This window comes from Ambystoma mexicanum, chromosome 7q, assembly GCF_040938575.1.
Source record: "Ambystoma mexicanum isolate Mex_15411 chromosome 7q, UKY_AmexF1_1, whole genome shotgun sequence".
Classification (NCBI taxonomy): Eukaryota; Metazoa; Chordata; class Amphibia; order Caudata; family Ambystomatidae; genus Ambystoma; species Ambystoma mexicanum.
Window position 1 is genome coordinate 849371982 of NC_090941.1, and position 22170 is coordinate 849394151.

Below are 22170 nucleotides of genomic sequence, written 5' to 3' on the forward strand. Positions count from 1 at the left end.
ATTGCAGACCAGTCTAGGTGCTTCTCATAGTAACAGCAGGCAATTTGTGAGAGAAACCAGATATTAAAATTTAAACCAAAATGTCTCGTTCCAACCTATTCTAATTTGTGGTCCAGTTGGCAGGCGGCTTGTGTTCTTATTGCTTTCTCTAAAAGATTGTTTTCGGACCTAACCAAAAGTAGACAGTTAGCCGTAACAATTACCTTTAGTGCACTCAACTGTAGAACACACTGCCTTCACCAAATCTTAGGTAGTAAAGATCTGAAAACACTAATCCCTGCAACCATAAAAACATCCTTATAATATTATGGAGACAAAATGGGGGATAAAATGGGGGTCCAGGGGTGTAGTTTTGACTATGCGGACAGAGTTTGTTGAAGGGGCGGAATCGAATGAAGGTGCAGAGTCTGGCAGAGGTGGAGTAAAGATGGGGGTGGAGCATATGGACTTATTTGGGTCTAGGGCAGCAGAAAACCTGACTATGGCACTGGGTACACTGTTATTAATGAGCATATAACTGTGAACTATTGTGAAAATGATAAATGGTGTGTTTATTTTACATCTGAAATTGAGCTAATTGAGATATGCTGACTCTTTAAGCTTCAATTAATACAACATGCTTGTAAATTGTTACCTTGCATTAACAGCCTGGAAAGGTGCAGGTTTTCAACATACACTGACTGTAATTTATATGCATATTTGAATGTTAGTTGTGAAATGAACACACTTAAGGCATAGACCTATGCACAGAGTGAGTTCATTACTGATGCCTTGAGGTCCTTCAATCACTTATCACAATGTATAGAGTGTGAATGATGTTAATTCATTATTTGTCTGGCACGGCATACAGAGCAGGGGCAGTAGGTTCCCTCGTAAGGCGCCGGTCCGGTACCTTCTGATTTTGTCTGTTTGCAGGCCATCTAAGTGGCGGAGGACGGGAGAGTCCATAGACTGGACTCTTTTGTTCCACTGAAGCCTTTTCTTTCCAGTTTTCCATTAACCTGTGACACAGGCACATGTGTGCCCATGTATGCAACCGGAAAATCCTTGCATATCTGCAGATGTGAATAATTTCATAGCTAAAGGTCCTGATTCTCAAAAGTTTTTATCCGAGAAATGTGTTGATGAATGTGAGCTTCTCTGATTTTCTGCTGCTACTTAATACCTGACTCACAAAGTCTAAAACTGGAGCAGATCTCTTGTGGCCTTAGCTGCTGCCCTTCCTACCAATGCCTACAGTGGTTGGACACATGTGAATGGCAGTGACAGCATGAGAAATGTTTTTCAGCATTACTGGAAAACTATATAATGAATGTCTATGCGCATGCATCATAGTACCAGCTAGCCGTACTCAATGCAAGTTGCATTAAACTACACCATTGCCCTTTGAGATGCCCAAAATAATTCATCATCATTTGTCCCTAAAACCTTTTAGGCAATGTTAGTGTGAATTTGGAAATTTCAGTTTGGAACCCATTTTTCAAATGTTTTCTTTGGGGAAGCCCTCCCAATTGCCCTTAAAGAGGGTCACTCATATATTCAGGCTCCAAAATGTACACCCCACCACTTTTCCAAGTCACCAGCCGCGACTGCCTCAGGGAGTGTGACTTGCATTTGCAGAACATAATTAGCATATACACAAATGCATTTCCATTATGGGAAAATTGCAAAATCTGGCATTCGCACAACATACGCAAAATAAGCAAACACATCCGGAAACAGATGTGGACAGTTTTAGGAGCATGCGCATAACAAAACAACCACACATATCTATCATTGCAGCAATCTCACAATTTGGGAATGTTTACAATACACAAAGTACATATATCAAATGGAACATGCATGTGGAAACTGATAATTTGCACCCTTTTGTAAACAAATATCCCACAACAACATGAAGCACAAGCAGAAACAGCAACTAATAAACAGACAAATCAAGCATTGGTAATACCAAATGTTTGGGCTTTTGTGTAGGTATGGGAAAGGCACTGCCATAGTGGTATCAGTTGGCCAATGATGGTAGCATGACCAAAATGGTGCGAACACCTGGGCATCTAATAGTAGTGCCTGGAAAATGCCTAATACTTATACACAAGACAAAACTGTCGGCTTTGCCAATGCTTGTTTATCTTCTTTCTTTTTCTCTCCATCCTCTCCTCATCTTTCTCCTCCTTGTATTCTTCACCCTGTACTTAAATTCTTTCCCACTCCTTCAACTCGCTCTCCTGTTTGACTTTTCCTTCTTGGGCCAAAGGCAAGGGTAGGGGGCAAAGAGCGTGCTTTGCTACTCGAGGCCAAACCGGTGCCTCTAAATCTGATAGCTGAGTCATTGTTGGAGGGGTGTCCCGCCCCCACATCCATCCTGAAGACATGGGGTCTAGTCTGCTAGGGAATGCGCCGAGCAAAGTGAGGCCTGGGTGGTTGCTGCCTTAGCCGCAGCGCACAACAGGCCACTAGAGGACAATCCCCTGAAGCACTTGGGAGTAGCAGAGGCAGACCGGGGGATGCCAGGTAACAGGAAGGGGCAGGAGTGATGGAACACGCAGTGGGAAAGGACAGGAAATGGGTAGCAAAGGGGGGCTGCCCAACCCACACAAGGGGTTTATGAGTACAGAAATCTCGGGAGGCACCCTCTTTGCCAGGATTTATAGCAGAAGTAACTGATGTGGTGATCGGGTGCTGATCCAGGAAGGAGCTTTGCGATCTGTCGGAGAAACTGTTGAGGTAAATGCTGAGGATGGGGAAGGGGGAGACCAGTAGTTAGGATGCTGGTAATAAACGGGAGGAGCGGAGGGGGGAAATACATTACAATTAGAATTATGTCTTTATCTGGCAGTGAAAATGTCTGTTGCCCCAGGGTGGCCGCCATGCCGTGGGGGGCATTGTATAACATGGATGTGGTCCGATGGGCGTGCGCCGAGCCTCAAGGTGTATGTGTATATTTACTTTTTCTTGTGCGGTCGCCGTGCCATGGGGAGTTAAGGCCTTTTTTTATATGCATGGGGCAGTTACCATGCTGTGGGGAGTAGGCCAAGGTTTTTAGGTATGCCCGGGGCGTTCGCTGTGCCGCGGGGGTGTTACAATGTATTCTGTTTCACCCAGCCGGTAGCAGGGTGGGGCGGTCGATGTTGGGAGATTTCGCCCGGCACCCCTGGTTACAGGTCTTGCGTTCCTTACATTGAGCACTATCAGTCTTGAGGTAATCCTTTTCATTTGTTTCATTGGAGTTGAATTTGCTAAAGATGGCAGCTGTGCCTGGGACGGTCGCCGCATCACTACGTCTCACGCCTATGGCCTTGTTCACGCCTTGGGGGTATCATGTGTAGTTCGCGGTAGTTCAATGCCTAAATATAATGTTTTCAAATTGGCGGATTTAATACGCACTTCTATTAGCGGCCGCCGTACCAGAGGAACGTAGTTTGGTAGTTAGACAATTGGGGTTCCTCTGTCAGTTGCATTACAGAGCAGGGGCCATGTATAACAATATGCATTGTGTATCTTATCGCACAGGTAATTTATGCCCCTGGTCAGTTGCCGTGCTGCGGGATGCAGGTAGTAATTGTACCTCGGGCGGTCGGCGTACCACGTGGATGGCCAGATACTTTCATGTTTTGGAGGTTAGGTTATCCTTGTGGGTCTGTGGAATAGCATGTTATAAGAGGTACTAACAAACCAAAGCACAGACGGGTCATCTGATGAGGAGGTACTACGCCCGGAGTCTCTAGTCACAAAGTAGAATCTAGAGACTAGAGGTAATTACCCACTCGATTCAGAACTCCAAGTAATCATAGCTCTCGTAACCTCATTGCACTCTTGTTAAATTATGCCTTCAAACCGCCCACCATGCCCCCCACACCAACCTGTAATAGCACATTTGCGGCGAGTGACCTACATAACAGGCCCCCTCTTCCACCCCATGAATGCGGAAGCAATAAAAAGTGATTTCTAACTGGCTAGATACCCCTTCCCAAACAGGGAGGTTAACAACCAAAATACTTCAAAACTGACTTTGTGCCGGATGGCTGGTATAGCACCCTAGAGGGAAAAAATATGATGCTATTGTGCCATTGGAAGAGATCTGTACACTAAGCGAGCATGTTCAAGTAGAGAAGGTTGAATGGTGGTCTGCGATGAGCTTCGGCCACGCAGCAGTTACAAATTAACAATAACGCAGCCGTTGCAGGCCATCCTTCGCATGGATGAGGGACTTCCGCCATCACGCCCCGCCTCTACACATGCGCCCACACACCTATGAGAAGAGCGGTCCAGTTGTCATCCTGGCTTTAACCGTGGCAGCCTTGCCCTTTCCACTTACACCTCAGAGACTACAAATGCCATAATGCGATGGTAAAAAAAAATAAAATGGCTGTTGTTCTGTGCTTGAAAATACAGGTGTATGATGCAAGCATGCAGTGCATGCATGACCCGTGCTGCAGGCAGGGAAGCATGTACAAGCATTGTGTTTGCCGATGCTTGTACATACTACAGGGTTTAATCTAATACATGCGATACCACATCCTGCCTGGTGCGGTCTTTACAGCAGAACATAAAGAAGCTGCCAATAGTGAAGCTAAAACAGTATTGTATGGTATCCTGCATCCGCATGGTAGCTTGTGGGAGGCAGTGTTCAGCAATCTTCAGAGCCACGCTCACTTGGATACCCCACCAACAGATGGCTACAGCCATACGAACAGCGTAAAAATAAGACTATGTAAATACAGCCCGATAGCCCGCCCTCCAACAGCTCTGTTCCTGGGACTGGCAATAACATGCTGACGAGTCTATGTGCAAATGTACAACTGAGTGAATGCTAGGTAGTTCCGAGATCCTGCTGTGGGGAAAGCCGTGTTAGTGCACACCCCATATCACTCTCCCACTATAGTGTGTAGGGCTGTACCAAATAGCATATTTAGTATTCGGCCGAATACCGAATAGTTTGTCAACTATTCGGCCGAAACTGAATATGAAGCTGAACAGTTGCTTTATTCATTAAATCATGTTCCAAACTTCAAAAAACACACTTGTTCAAAAAACAAATAAAGCACCATTTTAAGTGCATTTTATACTTTTATTTCTCTTCATTGTAATTAATGTAGCATCTTTATTTAAAGTATAAAAGCCAGAAATAAAGCTGATTTAACCAAAATGAAGGGGCCAAATGTACAGAAGATTGTTGCATATTCATTGCCAGTTAAAGTAGGAGGCTTCACAAATGCAAAAATACTGCCTTTGTGAATCAGAGGCATTGCATTCTCTATTCAGTTGCAAGGTCGATGATGTTGAGTTTCGAAACTTCTTTGCAGCTCACATAGAAATGTATAAAATGTGTCATGTCGGCTCATGCAGGACACAAGTCAAGAAGAAATCTGAAATGCGAGAACTCCATCTCACAACTATTTACCCCAACCAAACAAATGCTGCTCACTTTTCACTTATCCTAGCCACACTTTCTCGCCAATACATAAATATATGCAACTTATAATTTCCTGATAAAATATCAGATAGTGTTAAACTCAGGACTCAAGTCCTTAAAAAAAGAAAAGGGGGGACTATGACATACGCAATGGGAAGTGACATGACAGGAACTGAAAGTTTCTATGCACATTTCCTTCAGTTCGTTTTTTCAACTGAAAAAAGTGCACATTGCATATAGATATTCACCAAAAGAAAAGATGTTCCTGTATTGTTGCAGGCCAAGTATAAAAGATAAGCACATTTTTTGTCTAAGAATCTGTAACAAATCATGCCCTAAAGAGCAGATTACAATATAAGATATTTTTCAGCTGTGTTATAGAAATTTGTCTGGTCTAATTCTATTCAGTTTTGCAAACTGAAGTCTATATTTGCCTTTCTGAGTTCATGGTGCATTGTATTCAAATGAGAATGTCAAAGTATTCGGCAAGAGCCGAATAGCTTTTTTTCAGTCGGAATTCGGCCGAATACTTACTCGAAGTCAAAGTTCGGTACACCCCTGACAGTGTGCAATATGTAACTTTGAACAGTATTCAAATTGGGGGTATATCGGGAGCTTCACATAACTTGCACTGCATACTGCTGCGTGCCCTTCTCTACGACACACGGGAAGCCGTATATTATACCATACAATATGATATTCGGCTTCCCATGACAGACTGAAGGCCCTGAAACAACGCCCACCTGGTAGCTCATGCTCACCTGGTAGCTCTGAGAGCAGGCTACTGGGTGAGCATGCCTCCCGCGATTGCCTCCCACAAGCTACCATGGGGATGCAGGATACCATACAACACCGGCCACCCCTCTTCGGCAATGCAAAAGCAGAAGTGCAGCATAACATACTACCCGCCCCCTAGGATCTCCGAGTTCCAGCAATGCTTGGAAGAGCAACAAGTGGTATATGTTGGTCTAGCAGTGCAGTGTTTTCAGAGCGAAGCTCAATGTTTTGTTCGCGCACTGGCGAAAAGGGGCAGGGGGACTGGGCTACCATCGACGACCACTGGGGATTTCATGTGGTGTTGGCGATGGCCCACTTGTAAATTAAGTTTAGAGGAGAGTCTGGAGTTTGTTTGGTTAGGAATGCAAATTCATTGCAAAGCAGTCACTTTAAATGGCATACCAACAACCCAAACCGGCGGCAATGTTGTGCCCTAACGACAATAGTGTAGCTACACTAGCAACTGGTAAACCCTCTTCAGCAATGCGCTAAAGCAGAAGTGCAACCTAGCATACTACCCGTCCGCAAATGCCTTTTAAATGTCAACCCCCCTCTACCGTCAATCATCCTCGGAATTAGACAAACATGTGCCACATAAGACAATCGTTAATGCTGCAGAGAACCGCAGGAGGCGGGTGTGGTTATAATTAACTGGCAGCATTTTGTTCAATAGATAAATGAATCATTTATTGCGTTCCGAAGTTAGTAAGGACCTTTTCCCGATCCATGGCGAAGTACCTCATGTAAACCACGCACTGCATATTACTTTGTATTTCTGGGGGGCAAACACTAGCATGGGGTGGCAGCAGAAAAGATTGGCGTAAAGTGCTGTAGCATGTCATACCTTAATGGGAGGGATATGATTATTATTTTTTTTTTATTTGGTTGGTTGATAAAATCAGCCTTTCAAATGTTTAGCAAAATGTCATACATCATGATTTCATTTCAATTATTTACAGCTCATAAAAGCAGAATCAAAAAGAAAAGTATGTCAATTAATAGGATACAGAACAAATAACTTTCTTTAACAATAACGTCAAGCATCCCATCTCATGGTTCATCTTTGGCATTTTTAGGATATAACAGCCAGTTTAGTACCACTGAAAATACGTTGCCATATTTATTTTGGTTCCATTTCTTTGTGTGTGAGCCGGGCACACTAGTTACTGTAGCGGCATGGGTGCTGTGGGTGTCAGTCTATCTGACACTTGGGAGAACCAGCAGGCACGAGTTAAGGGAGTAAGGGTATATACTAGTACCAAGCTTCATTTAAGGAGGGCGGTCCGGTGGGATCCCTTTCTCCCTGCAGTAGTTCCCAGTGTAATGCCACCGACATCTGATGTGTGCTTCTTGGGAATTGAAATGCTGGACATCTCCTCCCTTCCTAACATTTCCATTCCCATCACAAGTTCCACCCACTCCTCCCCTCTGCTGCTACGGCACTGCAGTGGCACCATAATCAGGGCTATAATTCTGTTCCTGATGATGATCACACTGCAGAAGCTTGGGCGGGAAGAGATGTGATGAGGCCCCTCGGCGACAGACCTCCCCCTACCCCCTCTGAGCCCCACAATGCAACCTAGAGACATATGGGAGAGACTAAGCATTAGAGCAGTGGCAGGAGTAGATGGCAGTGCAGCAGTTGGACCATTCCCAGGTGATTTTGTGACACATCGCGTGGACGGTCGTTTGTGCACTAAGCAGACAGTGCAGGTATGTGTCTGATGGGAGTGCTGCCATAACTGTGGTGGGCCAGAGATTGCAGGAATTGTCAGAGGGGATATCAGCAGGCCAGGAAAATATGCAGTGGGCACGATCCTCACGGTGGAGCAGATCTGGGGGCGGACTCACTCAGCACCACCTTAATCTCCACCATGGAGGTACCTATTGCAATTAGCCCCCTAAGACAATCTCAGTAATGTGCAATGCCTTTTCCACCTGCACCACCGGGACGTGGAAAGTGCTCATAGAATTAAAAAATGTCCTTATTTGAGACACGTAATTGGGGGAGGAGGGTGATGGGAGAGCCTGGGAGTTGGGGTTTAGTGTTGTGGGAGTGCATAGGCGGTATAATTGAAGGATGAGGGGGGGTAAGTGTATATTGGGTTGGGGATGGTGGGAATACATGATATCTCACCATCCTAAACACCATCCTCAACCGTCCACCACCTTCAACCCCAACATTGATGTTGGGTTTGAAGGTGGTTGGGGGATTGGGCATGGGTGTTTTGTGCAGAATAAATATAAATTACTACTGAAACAAAAGAATCAGGTGATCTTTTTGGCTGTAACATAGGTATTACTTTATATATGATCAGGTGAAATGTGAATAAATACATTTATTTAAAAAAAAGCTCTCTCTCAGTTCATGGGCTATTAGGCATCAGATTCTCACTTCAGCAAAGCCCCCCACGTGGAAGGCGGTCCCCTGCATCCTCCTCCTATTCACCAGAGTTTAGCGTGGGAAATCCCCCTCTGGAGGCATGGGATCATGCCTGTGGATGTGCATGCTGTGCAGCATACACCATGTTATGAGTAGCCTCTTCACCATTTTAGGGCTAAACACAGGAGCCCCTCCCCCGCCCCCCACGTCTGATGTGGGAATCAGAACCTTTAGCTGGCCAAAAGGGCGTAGGCCACTGTGTTCTAAAAGCTACTCAATTCATCCAAGTTAATTCCTGTTGAAATGAAATGTCTAGATTGGGAAAGACCTCTGGAAGGTTGTGATTGAGGAACACTTGGCAAAATGTACTGTTATTCCGCTAAAAACAAAGACCCCGATTTAAATATGAGACTCAGATATATTCATTTTGGTTTGGTTGCAATTAAAAAGGGCAGGTGCTGGAAATGTGCTACAAATGGCAGGTATTGGTGTGCATATGCGGGTTGAATTTCCTTTAGGAGAGACTTGGTAGAAACACCTTTTCCAGCATATGCAACTGGTGTCTTCTGGAAACCTCCGGCCCTTGAAAGAGCTCAGTAATGTCTATGCATATAATACCAAAGCAGAGCGAAGAAATTAGCGCAAGTCAAGGTGGTGGTGGTTTGAAACTTATGATACAGAAAGAGAATCGAGGGTAATACGCCCTGATAGCGGGGGGCTGGTACATGGCATTGTTGAACCTTAGTTGGAGTTCATATAAAGAGAAAAGCGTTACAAGAAATATGGGTTAAATAATCGATCGGTTATGAATAGTTGGTTTTATTATTGGTATGTATTCCCATCCTGAACAAAACATCCTCCAGACGTTCAACTGGCTATTTGCCTCGATGGGCATTCACTTTTACTCTGCCCCGTCATGGCATTGGTTTCTGTTGTTCCTATTGGGGCCCTGCACACATGATCCCCTGATCAGGGGTCCGCTTATGTGTTTTGTTTTACATCCCTTGACTGTTACTACTATTCCATACCCAGCTTGGTTCCCATTATGTTTCATTGCTGCGGTTGATCCTTTTGTATCTCAAGCTGTCTGACATGTTTACTCTCCACCTGAAGCTTAATTTAACTGACTTTCCTTTCCTGCACACCTCCAATTTCATTTTGTATATACTGTCTTTAAATACCTTCGTGGCCTTGCACCCCTTTTCCCTCCTCCCATGTTCCTATATTTTCTCCCAGTGATGTGTTTTATCCCTCCTCCCTTTTTCTTCTGTTTGTTCCTCCTGTGCTCCCTGAGTCCAGTCCCATTTCTAGTCATGTTCTCTTCTTGCTTCCGGATTGTGGAATGCCCGGCCTCTGTCAGTGCATTCTGCATCTACTCTCACCTCCTTGTCTCCCAGCTGCATCTTGATTGCCCTTTGTCATTCATAATGTCCTTAATGCTTATTTAATCCAAGTGTACAGCGCTTGGCGAAAAGGCTTTATAAATTCAAATCCCTCCCTGCGCCCTCTCATATTCACCTTTCATTGGTGTATTTTTCTAATATTATAGAAAAGTGTTGGCTTTCCTGGATATTTTAGTTGGAATATAATTATGTTCGGATCCGTGTTGCCTTGTGTCTCCTTTTATGAATGGTAACTATATAAAAATGTATATCAAAAATAGATACTTGATTGAACCCAATCATACAGTTTGTATAACACAGACATAGCACACCACATAGAACGTATGCGCAGTAAGGTCAAAGATACAAATGCAATTAAGGTGACACTGGCCAGCAAACATACATTTCTGCAACACCACACCACACAATGCATAAAATCATCTACACATTTAACAACACACGAAAGAAAGAAAGGTATCTACATAAACACGTTACATATATAGTCATTCACAAAAACCAAAACCCATGTACATTGAGGTTGATCTCATAGTCGAGAGTTGGACTAAGCACAGTAAAACCCACAGAGCCACCGAACAACCTTTGCCGTCCAGAGCAACCTAACATTTATACACCCACCCGTTCATCCATGCAACAGTCACGAATACTATACCAAGCGACTGGATGCCCTAGGGCCAGGCGGCGCTATACAAATAATAAACTAAACTAAACTAACTTGTTTCTGTCTACTTAATAGGATTGTAAACTGATGGAGTCCAAGCAGTGACTCTAGTAGTTCAAATACATTGATTTCACCTGACCACAAAAATAATTTCCCCCTGTCTGTATGCACTTCTTTGTGCGCACATTCAGGCCTATCACACCCCTGCATCCACACCATCAGCAATGTACAGGATGACAGCATATCACACACACACACACACAAATACATGAAAAGAAAATACTTTGTGTCAGAGCACATCAAAAACCCCACAGATTTTTATTTTTATTTATTTTCATTTATAGAGCGTGCAACTGCCCTAAGGCATTGTGGCGCTGTACAAGAAGTCTTACTTGGTTACATAAGTGCTTGTTCAGACATTGTTACATGCATGTTACCGAGCCCCTTGTGGCAGGGTGCGGCTTGTTTAGTTACATAGTGCTTGCAAGTGCATACATATTGCCCAACCCATGTTACAGGTCAACAGCAACATTGTGGGATATATTGACCCACTACGTTGTGCTTTACCACATCGCTAGGCTGCATTTTGTGCAAGAAACAGTAAAATGGCTGCGCTGACTCCAGTGCGCGCCAGGATCTCAAAATTGCATTTTTACAACCACCAAAATAATGGCTACATCACCCTGCCACACACCTTTCAGGCTGAGTGGAACAGAGTACACACTGCGGGAATGTGCCAGCGTGCTCTGCAACATTTAACTTGGAATTAAGTGAAATAGGCAGCATTGCCTTGCTGAAAACCGCCAAAATTCCCTTTAAAATGACACCTTTTTCAACCTTTAAAAGTGCTGCTTGATGCTAAACTCATCTATTCCTTATGAAACCACTGTGATTTAAAAGGCCCTGCAATGCCCAGGATCATCCATTGTTTTGCAGCAAAACCGGGCCTAATTCCTGAATAACAGCCCCTGTCAAAAGTAACTTTGAAAAATTAACCAAAGACTTTGCTTTCACTGGAATGGGAAAGTGCGCGTATTTCTCCATAATGTATCAAACATTAGCTGTCTTCAAAAGAGCTTAAACTATCTGAACCTGGTCAGTTTCATGTATCATTGTTCAGATAAAACTCATGCTTCCAGGAAAATGACTTTGGCTGCAAGGCAGTATTGCAAAGGCAGATGGGGCTGCCAAATCGAAATGAATGAAAGAAATGTTAGCAGTTTTTAACACATGTGGTAAAATGGGTTTTGCTGACTGAAAAAAAATTGCCTATTTAAAAGTAAATTGTTAATGAAAGCCTGCTTACTTAGCAATGTAATGGGATTATGTTTGTGGCTGGTGATAATATACACATAGGCTATTTTTATTTCACAGTTTTGTTAAATCAAGACTCAGAAATCAGGAAATAAAGACTTTTAAATCAACTGGGCTGAGTTGGCAAGCTCTAAAAACCTGTTCTTCCAGTTGATAGCCCTGCAACTTCCTTTAGAATTACAGGCACACCATAAACTTCCAGCACAGGAAAACGCTAATTGCCAGCTTGAAAAACTTTGAATGGGCCAGGACAAAGGAAGTTCACATGCTCATCAGACATTTGTCTGTACTCCAGGCTGGGACAATAGCAGACTGGCACACTCACCTGTGAAGGGGTAATAAAACCTTCAATTAAGACTGGAAATCCCACTTTGCCTTGGAGGAAGTGACAATTGGTGTCAGTTGGAGGAAAGAAAAAAAAATGATCAAGTGACAATGGACTTACTTTTGGTTTCAAAGCCTATTTTATAAGTTAAATTTAAAGACTTAACTCTGCGGCAAGAATTAGTAAAAATGTGAAAAGTTCATAGTTTTAAATCTAATTTTATGTTCTTTCTGTTCAAACTAGGTAGAACTCATTACCGCATGGGGAACAGAAGTTATAAAATAGGACAGTTTCCGAGGAAAGTATTAATGTTGCAATATAAAATGCAATATAAAATGTTGTACATGCATCCTGGGGACAATTCACATCTGTGTATAAAATTGCCCCCAGGTAACTAAGGGTGACCAACCTCAAGTTCCTTGTAAATATTTCAAAAAAGGCAGCAGTCGCTCCTCTCCAGAAAGAACATGGCATGATAACCTGTTCTGAGATGAGAGTTTGGAGCACACGCTTTTTGCTCACTGTACATTTCACAGATGGGAAATATCCATTTGCACATCAGTCTTTGTCCCGCCCACATGGGCAGTCCAGCACTGAAATGCTATGGCAATTCCTCTCTGAACAAGAGTACCAACAGCAACCGCATACATGTGTTTTAGCCTTGTTGGTATAGGTATGTCTACAATGATACAAATAAAAAGGAAATCAAATCACCATTAAAATCCACGTATGCTATTCCAGCAGAAACACTCAATTTATTTTTCCTTGGTACAAAATAATGCTTCACTCCTGTTTCGTATTGAAACGCATGTTACTACGCATATGCGAGCCTCGTTCTGGCTTGCGCATGCGTGTGGAATAAATGGGAACCAGTGGGCTGCATTAGCCGCCGGGAGCCTAAAGCGCACAGACGTGCCTGCGTGTTATTGACTGTGTGTACCGGAGTGTGTGTGAATGGGCGGCCTGGGTCCAAGACAGCAACATTGGTGGGGAGGGTGAAGGTGGATTCTTGGGACGGCGTCCCTTATTGAAAAAGAATCCATCCGACGCCCGAAACGGTGCTGATTCACGACGCGGTTATCGCGGCCGCAATTTTGAATTACACTACGACGGTTGCGGCCCTCACGGGTGCTCGTGCGCCGGTCAGTAGTGAATTTGAATAATTTTTGCTACACAACGGATTGCTGTCGATAAAAAAGAAAAAAAAACAGGACTTTAATATGACCATCACATGGTTATGGGCCCAGTTTCCTAGAGGTGTTGGAGACAACCAGAAGGCCTTTCCACGGCCTGAGTGCGCAGCTGCATCCAGGGTGTGGCAGACATGCGGCCTCATAGTATAAAGTGAGGTGCTTGTGCGGTCTGATAAGATGGGTGATCGGGAAGATGCCGCTTTCGCCCCTGGGCCAATGCCACGAAGGCAGCAAGGAACATTAGCGCCCATGCAGGAATTTGACATGTCGGGCCCCCGTCCAAACTAGGCCCCAAATGGCTATTGTGGGTGAAGAAACTAGAAATGGTCTTCAGAGCCACTGGTGAAATGGAGGATGACGCCAACGTGGCGACCATGCTGTACTTGGCAGGTTCGGAAGTGCATCAAATCTTTGAATCCTTAAACTCACAAGCGACAACACATGCAGCAGTCAAGACGGCCCTACAGAATCATTTTCTACCCCTAGCAAATGTGGACTATGACAGATTTGTCATGACAGATTTGTCATGTGTGCAGAGAGACAGTCGAGTAAAGAGACTCTGGACCAATGTTGTGGTAGGTTGAGGCAGCTAGCTAGTACATGCAGGTAGGAAAATCAAGAAGGCATGATACACAACCAGCTTATTCAAGGATGCAGCTCGGGGAAGCTGAGAAGGCAGGTACTCCATGAGCCTGGCCTGACATTGACCCAGATCCTGGATATGGGGCGAGCATACGAACTGGCAGAAAGTAGAGGGGCCCGTATGGAAGCAAACGTCCGCCCTGGGAGAAGTGAAGAAGCCTTTGCCATAGGACATTCAGTGACCCAAAAACTACAGTGGGCGCCGTAAAAGCCAGAAAGTTATCATAAATGATATCCACCACACCGGCAGTCATGTCAATTTTGCGGCTATGATCTCCCTCATGCCGGGGAGTGCCCAGCAAAATCAAGAGTATGTGGTTGATGCGGGGTATCAGGACATTACGCTAGGGTGTGCAGGGTGGCGGTACCAGTTGCTGCATCCAGAGGTCCAGCAAGGGTTGGCAGTGGCACCCTGAGAAAATCCAAAAATGTCGTTGAAATAGAACAAGGCCTGCAGGAATTGGACATAGCGGAAGAGGAGGAGGAGGAGGAAGACGTATTCTTCATCTTCAACATAGCATCTGGCATAAGGAAGCAACGTCAACCCACCTGTGTGGTCAACATAGGAACAACGCCAACGCTGGTTCTCATAGACACTGGTGCATCAGTGTGTGTCCTGGCTGTGGGGCACTATGAAGCTTTACCTGGCCCACCAGCGCTTGAAGCAACTAAGGCTAGAATATACACTTTCGGGGGTAACACGCCGCTACCTCTGAGAGGGGCATCCACCATCACTCATGGACAAAATTCAATTAAGTCCAGATTCTTTGTTACGGAGGTAAGCCCCCATTCACTCCTCAGCTGTGCGGCCTCAGAGGCGCTTAACATTGTACATTTTGCGATGTCAGTATATCTGACAGACATGGACCACATCATGGAGAAATATGCTGAAATTTTGAGAGGCATAAGAAAATTGAAAGGGGAACCCATTCGCCTTCATATAGATGAGTCAGTGAGACCCACGGCACTAAAACATAGGACGATTCCTTTCCATCTCAGGGCACAAATGGAGAAGGAGCTGCAGACTCTTGTGGAGATGGACATTATCGAAAGGGTCGAGGGCCCGACTCCCTGGGTCTCCCCAATTGTGGTAGCGGCAAAGCCCAAGCAGCCAGGGGTGGTTCGGATATGTGTAGACATGAGGCTGCCCAAGATGACAATCGGACGAGAACGTCACTTAACACCCACACTGGATGATATTGTGGGAGAACTACTGGGTGCTACGGTGTTCTCTAAATTAGACCTCTGCTCAGGATACCACCAACTGGAACTACACCCTGAGTCCCGCTACATTACAACTTTTACAACACATGAGGGCCTGTATCACTTCAAAAGGCTAAGCTTCAGCATCTCGTCAGCCACCGAAGTTTTCCAAAATGTGATTAGGGGCACCCTCGCGGGACTAAAGGACGTGATAAACTTAAGCGACAACATCTTGGTGTTTGCGTCATCCGAGGCAGAGCATATGAAAAGACTGGAAAGAACACTGGATAGAATCAAGAGCCTGGGCCTCACGCTACACAAGACCAAATGTGAGTTCTTCAAGGATCGGATAGAATTTTTTGGTTTTGTCTTCCATGCTGGGAGCATGTCCCCTGACCCAGAGAAAGTGCGGGACATCCAAGAAACCTCTCCCCCAGAGTCACCATCAGAGGTCAGGAGCTTTCTGGGGATGGTAAACTACTGTGGGTGGTTCATCCGCATTCTGGCATCGCTGTCAGAGATGTTGAGGGCCCTCCCTCGGAGTGATGCCGTATGGGAATGGTCCACCAAAGAACAAAAATCATTTAAGGAAATCAAGGCGGCGCTGACAGGCAGTGAGACAATGGCATACTTTGATCCTGAGAAGGAGTCCGAAATAGTAGTAAATGCCAGCCCGGTAGGTTTGGGTGCGGTGCTGCTTCAAGCGGACACACAGGGACAGATGCATCCAATTGCGTATGCCAGCAAGGCGCTATCAAACAGAGAAAAACACTACTTGCAAATTGAGAGAGAAGCGCTGGCCATCCTATGGGGATGTAAACACTTCTGCTAATATATCCTGGGAAAGCCGGTAGTGGTAGTTACGGACCACAAGCCACTCATCCCTATCATGGCTGGAGGATTGTTCAAGCCCCCACCTCGGATAGAGCAGTGGATGCTATCCCTAATAGAGTACGGGGTAAAGTTACAATATAGGCCGGGCAACAACAACCCAGCTGACTATTTGTCTTGTCACCCAGGGTCAGGCCGGACACAAGAAAAGCTGGAGGTGATTGAATGTTTCGAAATGGTACGATTTGTAGTGGAGGCAGCCATGCCTGTGGCACTCAAGGTCCAGGAACTGGTAGAGGCTTCCAGAACGGATGAGGTCTTTCGGATCATTGAAGCAGCCATGGACACTGGTGATTGGAAAAGTGTACTTGGCAATAATACCAGAAGAGAAAAGGGTGCTCAACAGGACTTGCAAGCGCTGTGGTGGGCCAGGAATTACCTTTCGAGGTCAGAAGAAGGACTGATACTGAGAGGGTGCCAAATTATCATACCTCGCGCACTTGTGTCAAAAGTGTTGGACCTTGCCCACAAGCGGCACTAAGGCGCGGCCAAGACAAAGGCGCGCTTATGGGTCAAGGTGTGGTTCCCGAACCTGGACGAGAGGGTAGAAGAGTTTGTGCATTAATGTATTCCATCTCAGGCTGCCAGTCCAGCAGAAAGGGAGCCCCAAATACAATCCATGGAGAGGAGTGAGCAACCGTGGGGCACAGTGCATGCAGACTTCGGGTCCACAGGGCGGGGCACCTACTTCCTGGCGGTGGTAGACCAGTGATCCCAATACCCGGAAATTGAGTTGGTGGAGTCAACGGCATGCGATTACACCATACTGGTACTGGAGAAAAACTTTGCAACCCATGGTTTCAGTATGAACTGTGCTCGGACAATGGTCCACCAATTCATGGCCAACAATTTGCCAAGTATTTGGAAGACCGGGGAACAAGACATTGAAAAGTGACCCCCCTCTGGCCTCGAGCCAATGGAGAGGCCGAAAGGTTCATGCGAACATTAAACAAAGTGTTCCAAATATCTCTGAATGGTGGAGGGGAGCTACGGAAAAATCTGTTCGCATTCCTTCGGGAGTACAGGACAACCCCTCATCAGTCCACCGGAGTGGCGCCTGCGGAGGCACTATTCAAACGGTCCCCCAGAGGGCTCATACCTGAGGTTGAGGGACGCGAGCCAGGAACAATTGATGACAGAGTAAGGATAGAGCGACAAACGCGGAACGAGAGTGAGAGCGCCCAGAGAAACCTACAAAAGCATAGCATTTCACAGTGCTGGTGCAAATCGACATCTGGAGGGTAAAATGTCCCTTACTTATGAGCCCCAACCCATGGATGTAACCTATGCAAAGGGATCCATGGTCACGGCAGCAGATAGGGGTGGGACCGTCATGTGGAATGTGTCATATTTCAAGAAGATCGAGACCAGGAGATCTGCAGGAGGCCACAAGGACAATGGGCAAGAGGAAACCAGTATCAGCCCGACACCTGAAGATGGCAATAGTGGGGGGGACCCTCCACTAGTGGATGTTCCACGTCCAGGCCAGGACGCCATCAGGAGATATCCGAGCAGGGAGACAAGGATATGTCCTGCACATTTCCAAGACTATATAATGGACAGCGACCCATGAACAACGGAGTTAGTGATAGTTGACTCACGTTGAGCTGTTGCATTGTATTGTGTTTATGTTCTGTTTTTTGTTTAAAGAAAAGGAGGACTGTTGCGTATTCGTTCCGGCTCGCGCATGCGCATGGAATAAATGGGATCCCGTGGGCTGCATTAGCCGCCGGGACCCTGAAGCGCACAGACGTGTCTGTATGTTATTGACCTTGTGAACCGGAGTGTGTGTGAATGGGCGGCCTGGGCCTAAGACAGCAACAACTCCCTCAATGTAGGTGCATTAATTTATTATTATGTATGCGACCACAACAATCCATTTCCCACAACTACAACAGCAGCAAACTATAAAACATCAAGGGCCCCAGTCATGGAACATTTATTGCCGTGCAAAGTGACTGCACTGCCAACAAACTTGTTGAACCGGCCCATACTCACAGAGCGGTGCAAAGTGTATTTTTGCAGTGCACTTGCACCGCTCTGGAAATCAGGGCGTTTGTCGGCAGTGTTTGTTGGCAGTTTGTTGCCAGTCACTTTGCACTCTGCTAAATATGCAATGAATCGGTCTTAATTCCTTAAAACAGTAACCAGTATTATATCTACACACCGCAACCAGTACTATATATACAACGCAAAAATCCAACACCTTCCACATACGTTGCATAAAGTGCAACTACTCAGATCATTCACAAACTTTGGTGTGCACGCAAACTAAAATACAAAAAGTAAAGAAAATAATAAGCACATGTTTATAACATTGGGATTACTATCAAATTGGTCAATGTTAGGGAGAATTCTCAAGAATGGCTAATTTCCCTTACCTACTGACTCCCTTAGCAGCTTTGCTGGATTTCTAGGACTTCTTTTTTTCACCTGGTAAGAGTGTGAGCCCTTTTTCCCACTCTTACATGTGTTTTGCTTTGTGTGTTTAAACATTTCCTTGTGTTCATAGACTGTGGAGCCTCACCTACTCCATAGGCATCATCTTTTTATTGTTTGTTAGACAGCACCCTCAGTGCAGTGACACAGGGTTGTCTTTTAGACTTCCCAACTCAGACTCAATTTTCTGGGACTGACTACTGTCTCCCAGAACATGTAAAGTTGCCATTAACTTTATTAGTCTTTTAAAAATGCACAGACCCAGTACACCGTATTTTACGTAGAGTACTGGAAAGGGTTAATACTTATCCATTTTTGTCTGTTTCTCTTGGAGCATTGTTTCACTCCCTTTTCATCAAGACTTGGCTGGTGGCAGTGGTAACTACCCTATTTTTCCTACCGCGGTTATCTTAAATAACCTTGGTATTGTTTTAGGCTATCTTGTTAGCCAAAACTTAAAACTGCTAGACCCTATACATTTTTATACGGTTCCGGCTGGGTTTATTCGCCATTTCTTTTTGAAAATGTCTTTCTCGTGTTTATCTCTGCACGCCAAACCAGGTTGATTCCTTTGTTTACTGTCTCTTTGCTGGCTTCTACACAGAAGCCCTCCTTAGGCGCCTGAAAGTTTCGGTAGGCAGGATGTGAGGGCGGGGTTTTAGGACCCCTGCCATGGGTTCCGTTGGTAACCCAAGTCGCACTCCTGTTTGATTGGCTAGGTGACTGTCCCGGCGGGACAGCCACCCTGCTGTGTGATTGACAGCCAGGCTGTGTGAATGGGGGAAAGCTGCATAAAATGCAGGTCTCTGGGATTGGAAAGGCAGAGTCGCCACTGGAACAAAAGAACCAACGAGGAGCTAACAGAAGATGACCTCTACAACGACTGAACTGCCCGGTGAAGCCCTGCTGCAGGTCCGAATTTTCAAGCTCCAACGACAGAGAAGGTCTACCAGGAATCTTCTTCCCCTGAGGTGGTGGGAACAACTAGTTCAAATAAACTACAAGCCAAGACTCCCTCTTCTGGTCGAATTTGCTGTACAGAGCTACAGTGAACCGGATAGCCAGGAAGGTCAGACCCCACTTGGGTTTTAAGGAGCACACCTTTTATTTGTTGCTTTGCTCTGCTGCTGGTTTCTTCCCTGGACAATGCAGGACCCTCCAGTCTTCCTACTTCGTGTCAGTCTGACAGTCGCTTCAGGAACCGTGAGCCTACCGGAACTGCCAGGAACGTCCGCCTCAGCTACAGCTTCTTCTCCATTTAAAAGGTACTGTGCAAATCCGGTTGTTCGTTTCATCCAGCCACAGTGAAGGTGTGTGAAACCTTTCGCCAATCCAAGGGCTTGTCCTTCTCTTCTCTTTAAACTAACTTTTCTGTCGACCAACTTCGTCCGGAACTCTTGGCAAAGACTTAACCGCAAACTACCCTGAACTGTGTGATCTTGAGCAAAAGACTTTTGTCCTATTGACTTTGGCCCTAAGACTTTTTGATTGCATCCCATCACGGTAGTTCCTCTTTCTAGATTGCCCTGCTTACTTACCTGTTGGTACTGCTCCATTTTAGTCTAACTTTGTTTTTCCCTCCCTAATTAAATTCCTAGAGTGCCATTTTGCTCATACTTCATTTTGAGTTTAACTTGTCCAGAATCTATTGGGAGTGTTGTGTTGTGTTGTATTAAGAGTGTGATTTTTCAACTGCTTTACTTTAGTGAGATGTTATACAACTGATGTGTAAATAAATGTATATTCTTTTACTCAGAAACCTTGAGTCAGTGTTTTTTTGAATCATAGTAATTGCTGTCCTTTGTGTAACTTCTGATACTGCTCACTTACTCCTGAGATAAGTCTGGCTACTCAGCCATCGCTACCACTTTACTCTGTAGTACAGGCTTGTACCAAAGGTGAATTTGTACTGTCACTTGTAGTCTTAATTGTGTGTGGTGTTCCCAAAGGGTACTGCATATAATTCTGCCTAAAAGTCAATATAACATGTACACAATTAATACAATACTATTATCTAAGCATAACATAAAATATAAGTAATATTCACACTAAACATAACTAAAACCAAGATTAAACCCAATATCCTTTGAACCTTAATTCATCCTCGCAAATAACACGGAAAAAAGTGACATCATCACGCAGGAATATATTGGCAATGCACACTAACCACGTACACAGCAAACATACAATACATTCTAAAAGACATACATTTGCCATTTAAAAACCCAGGCATAATGCTGCCCTTAAATTACATGACTTTGATACACACATCTACACTTACCAAAAGAACTTACACAAAACAACAGAAAATTCTACAATCATCAACATACCACTTTTCACAGCAAACAATAACTAGCATGCATATGCTTTGTACAAACACGCAGATACACCGATATACATGGAAATACACAAAGCGCTGTTGCCATATTTACAACATCACATATTAACAATACACAACAAAATGGTGAGTTAAAGTTTCATCAATGTGCGTGTTAATGTTGATTTTTATTTCATTGTGTCCAGTTATTCCCAACAGATTTCAACTTTTTATAGACAGCAAACAACGTTTTAAAAAAGTGAAACATAACTTTAAAAAAGTGTTTTCCATATATATCCTTTAGTGACAAAGTGACCACTTAGATTGTATTCTACTGTATTTATTTGCCACACGCAACTTGTTTTCATACGTGTGGGCAACTATGCTCAGTCCTGCTTCAGGGCGTCCACTAGGACCTGCCTGTGTTTACCCCACACCGCAGCGCCATTTGTGCAGCCTTCGCGCAGAAATTGCACATGTGTACAATGTTTGTTAGCCAAAATGGCGCGAAGCAAATTGCCTCATCATTTGTGCAGCATCCCTAACACTTGTAGCTGGTCACTAATGTAGCGCCGAGGCACGGACAGCAATGCTTTCCTTCTGAAGGCACGCCGCTTGCTACTCCACACGTGGCAATCCGCAGTTGTACTTACATTGTAAAACCAGCTGCGTGAAGCAGAGCGCGAGAAACACCCCGGCAGTGAGCATGTCCTGTGGCTGCGAGGGTACCTCATGAGGTGGACGGGGTTGCTGCACCTGTGACTGCCTAGCTCGGATGCCTAGACGCCGGCACAAGAAGGCACGACGGCCGCGGAACATGGGCACACATCATGGAGAAAGCTGGCAGAACACCTGATACTACAGCGTTGCTTTCCAGAAAACCGAATGATCTGGTAGGAGGCTCTGGGCGCACCCGTTTCCCTCGGCATGCCCTTAGCCCTTAACACATGCGCGCAGGTTGCTCTGTTTACACGCCCCTGTCCATCACGGCTGCCTGCTGCACTGTTGGCAGGAGTGCACGTCGGCGTTAGATACGCACTACGTCACGACTGATTCTATCACACCTTATATCAACACCATCATACAGGAACTTGCGCTGCACTCTAAGAACAATTGAGTGGGGTGAGAAGTTCATGTGTATGGCATTATGGTCATCCGGAGCAATCTTCGTCACCCTAAAACTGAGACCTTCTGAGTGAGTTGTACAGCATA

At 45.1% G+C, this 22170-nt stretch overlaps 1 protein-coding gene across 1 annotated transcript in view; it reads right to left on the reverse strand.

Moving 5' to 3' along the window:
• Nucleotides 1-21850, reverse strand: part of VSTM5 (V-set and transmembrane domain containing 5) — a 322302-nt gene extending 300452 nt beyond the window's left edge. Inside the window, exon 1 of the mRNA XM_069639533.1 lies at nt 21612-21850. Within this exon, the coding sequence (XP_069495634.1) occupies nt 21612-21777 (166 nt within the window). The 5' untranslated portion in view covers nt 21778-21850. The remainder of the gene's footprint in view (nt 1-21611) is intronic.
• Between the last annotated feature and the right edge of the window lie 320 nt (nt 21851-22170).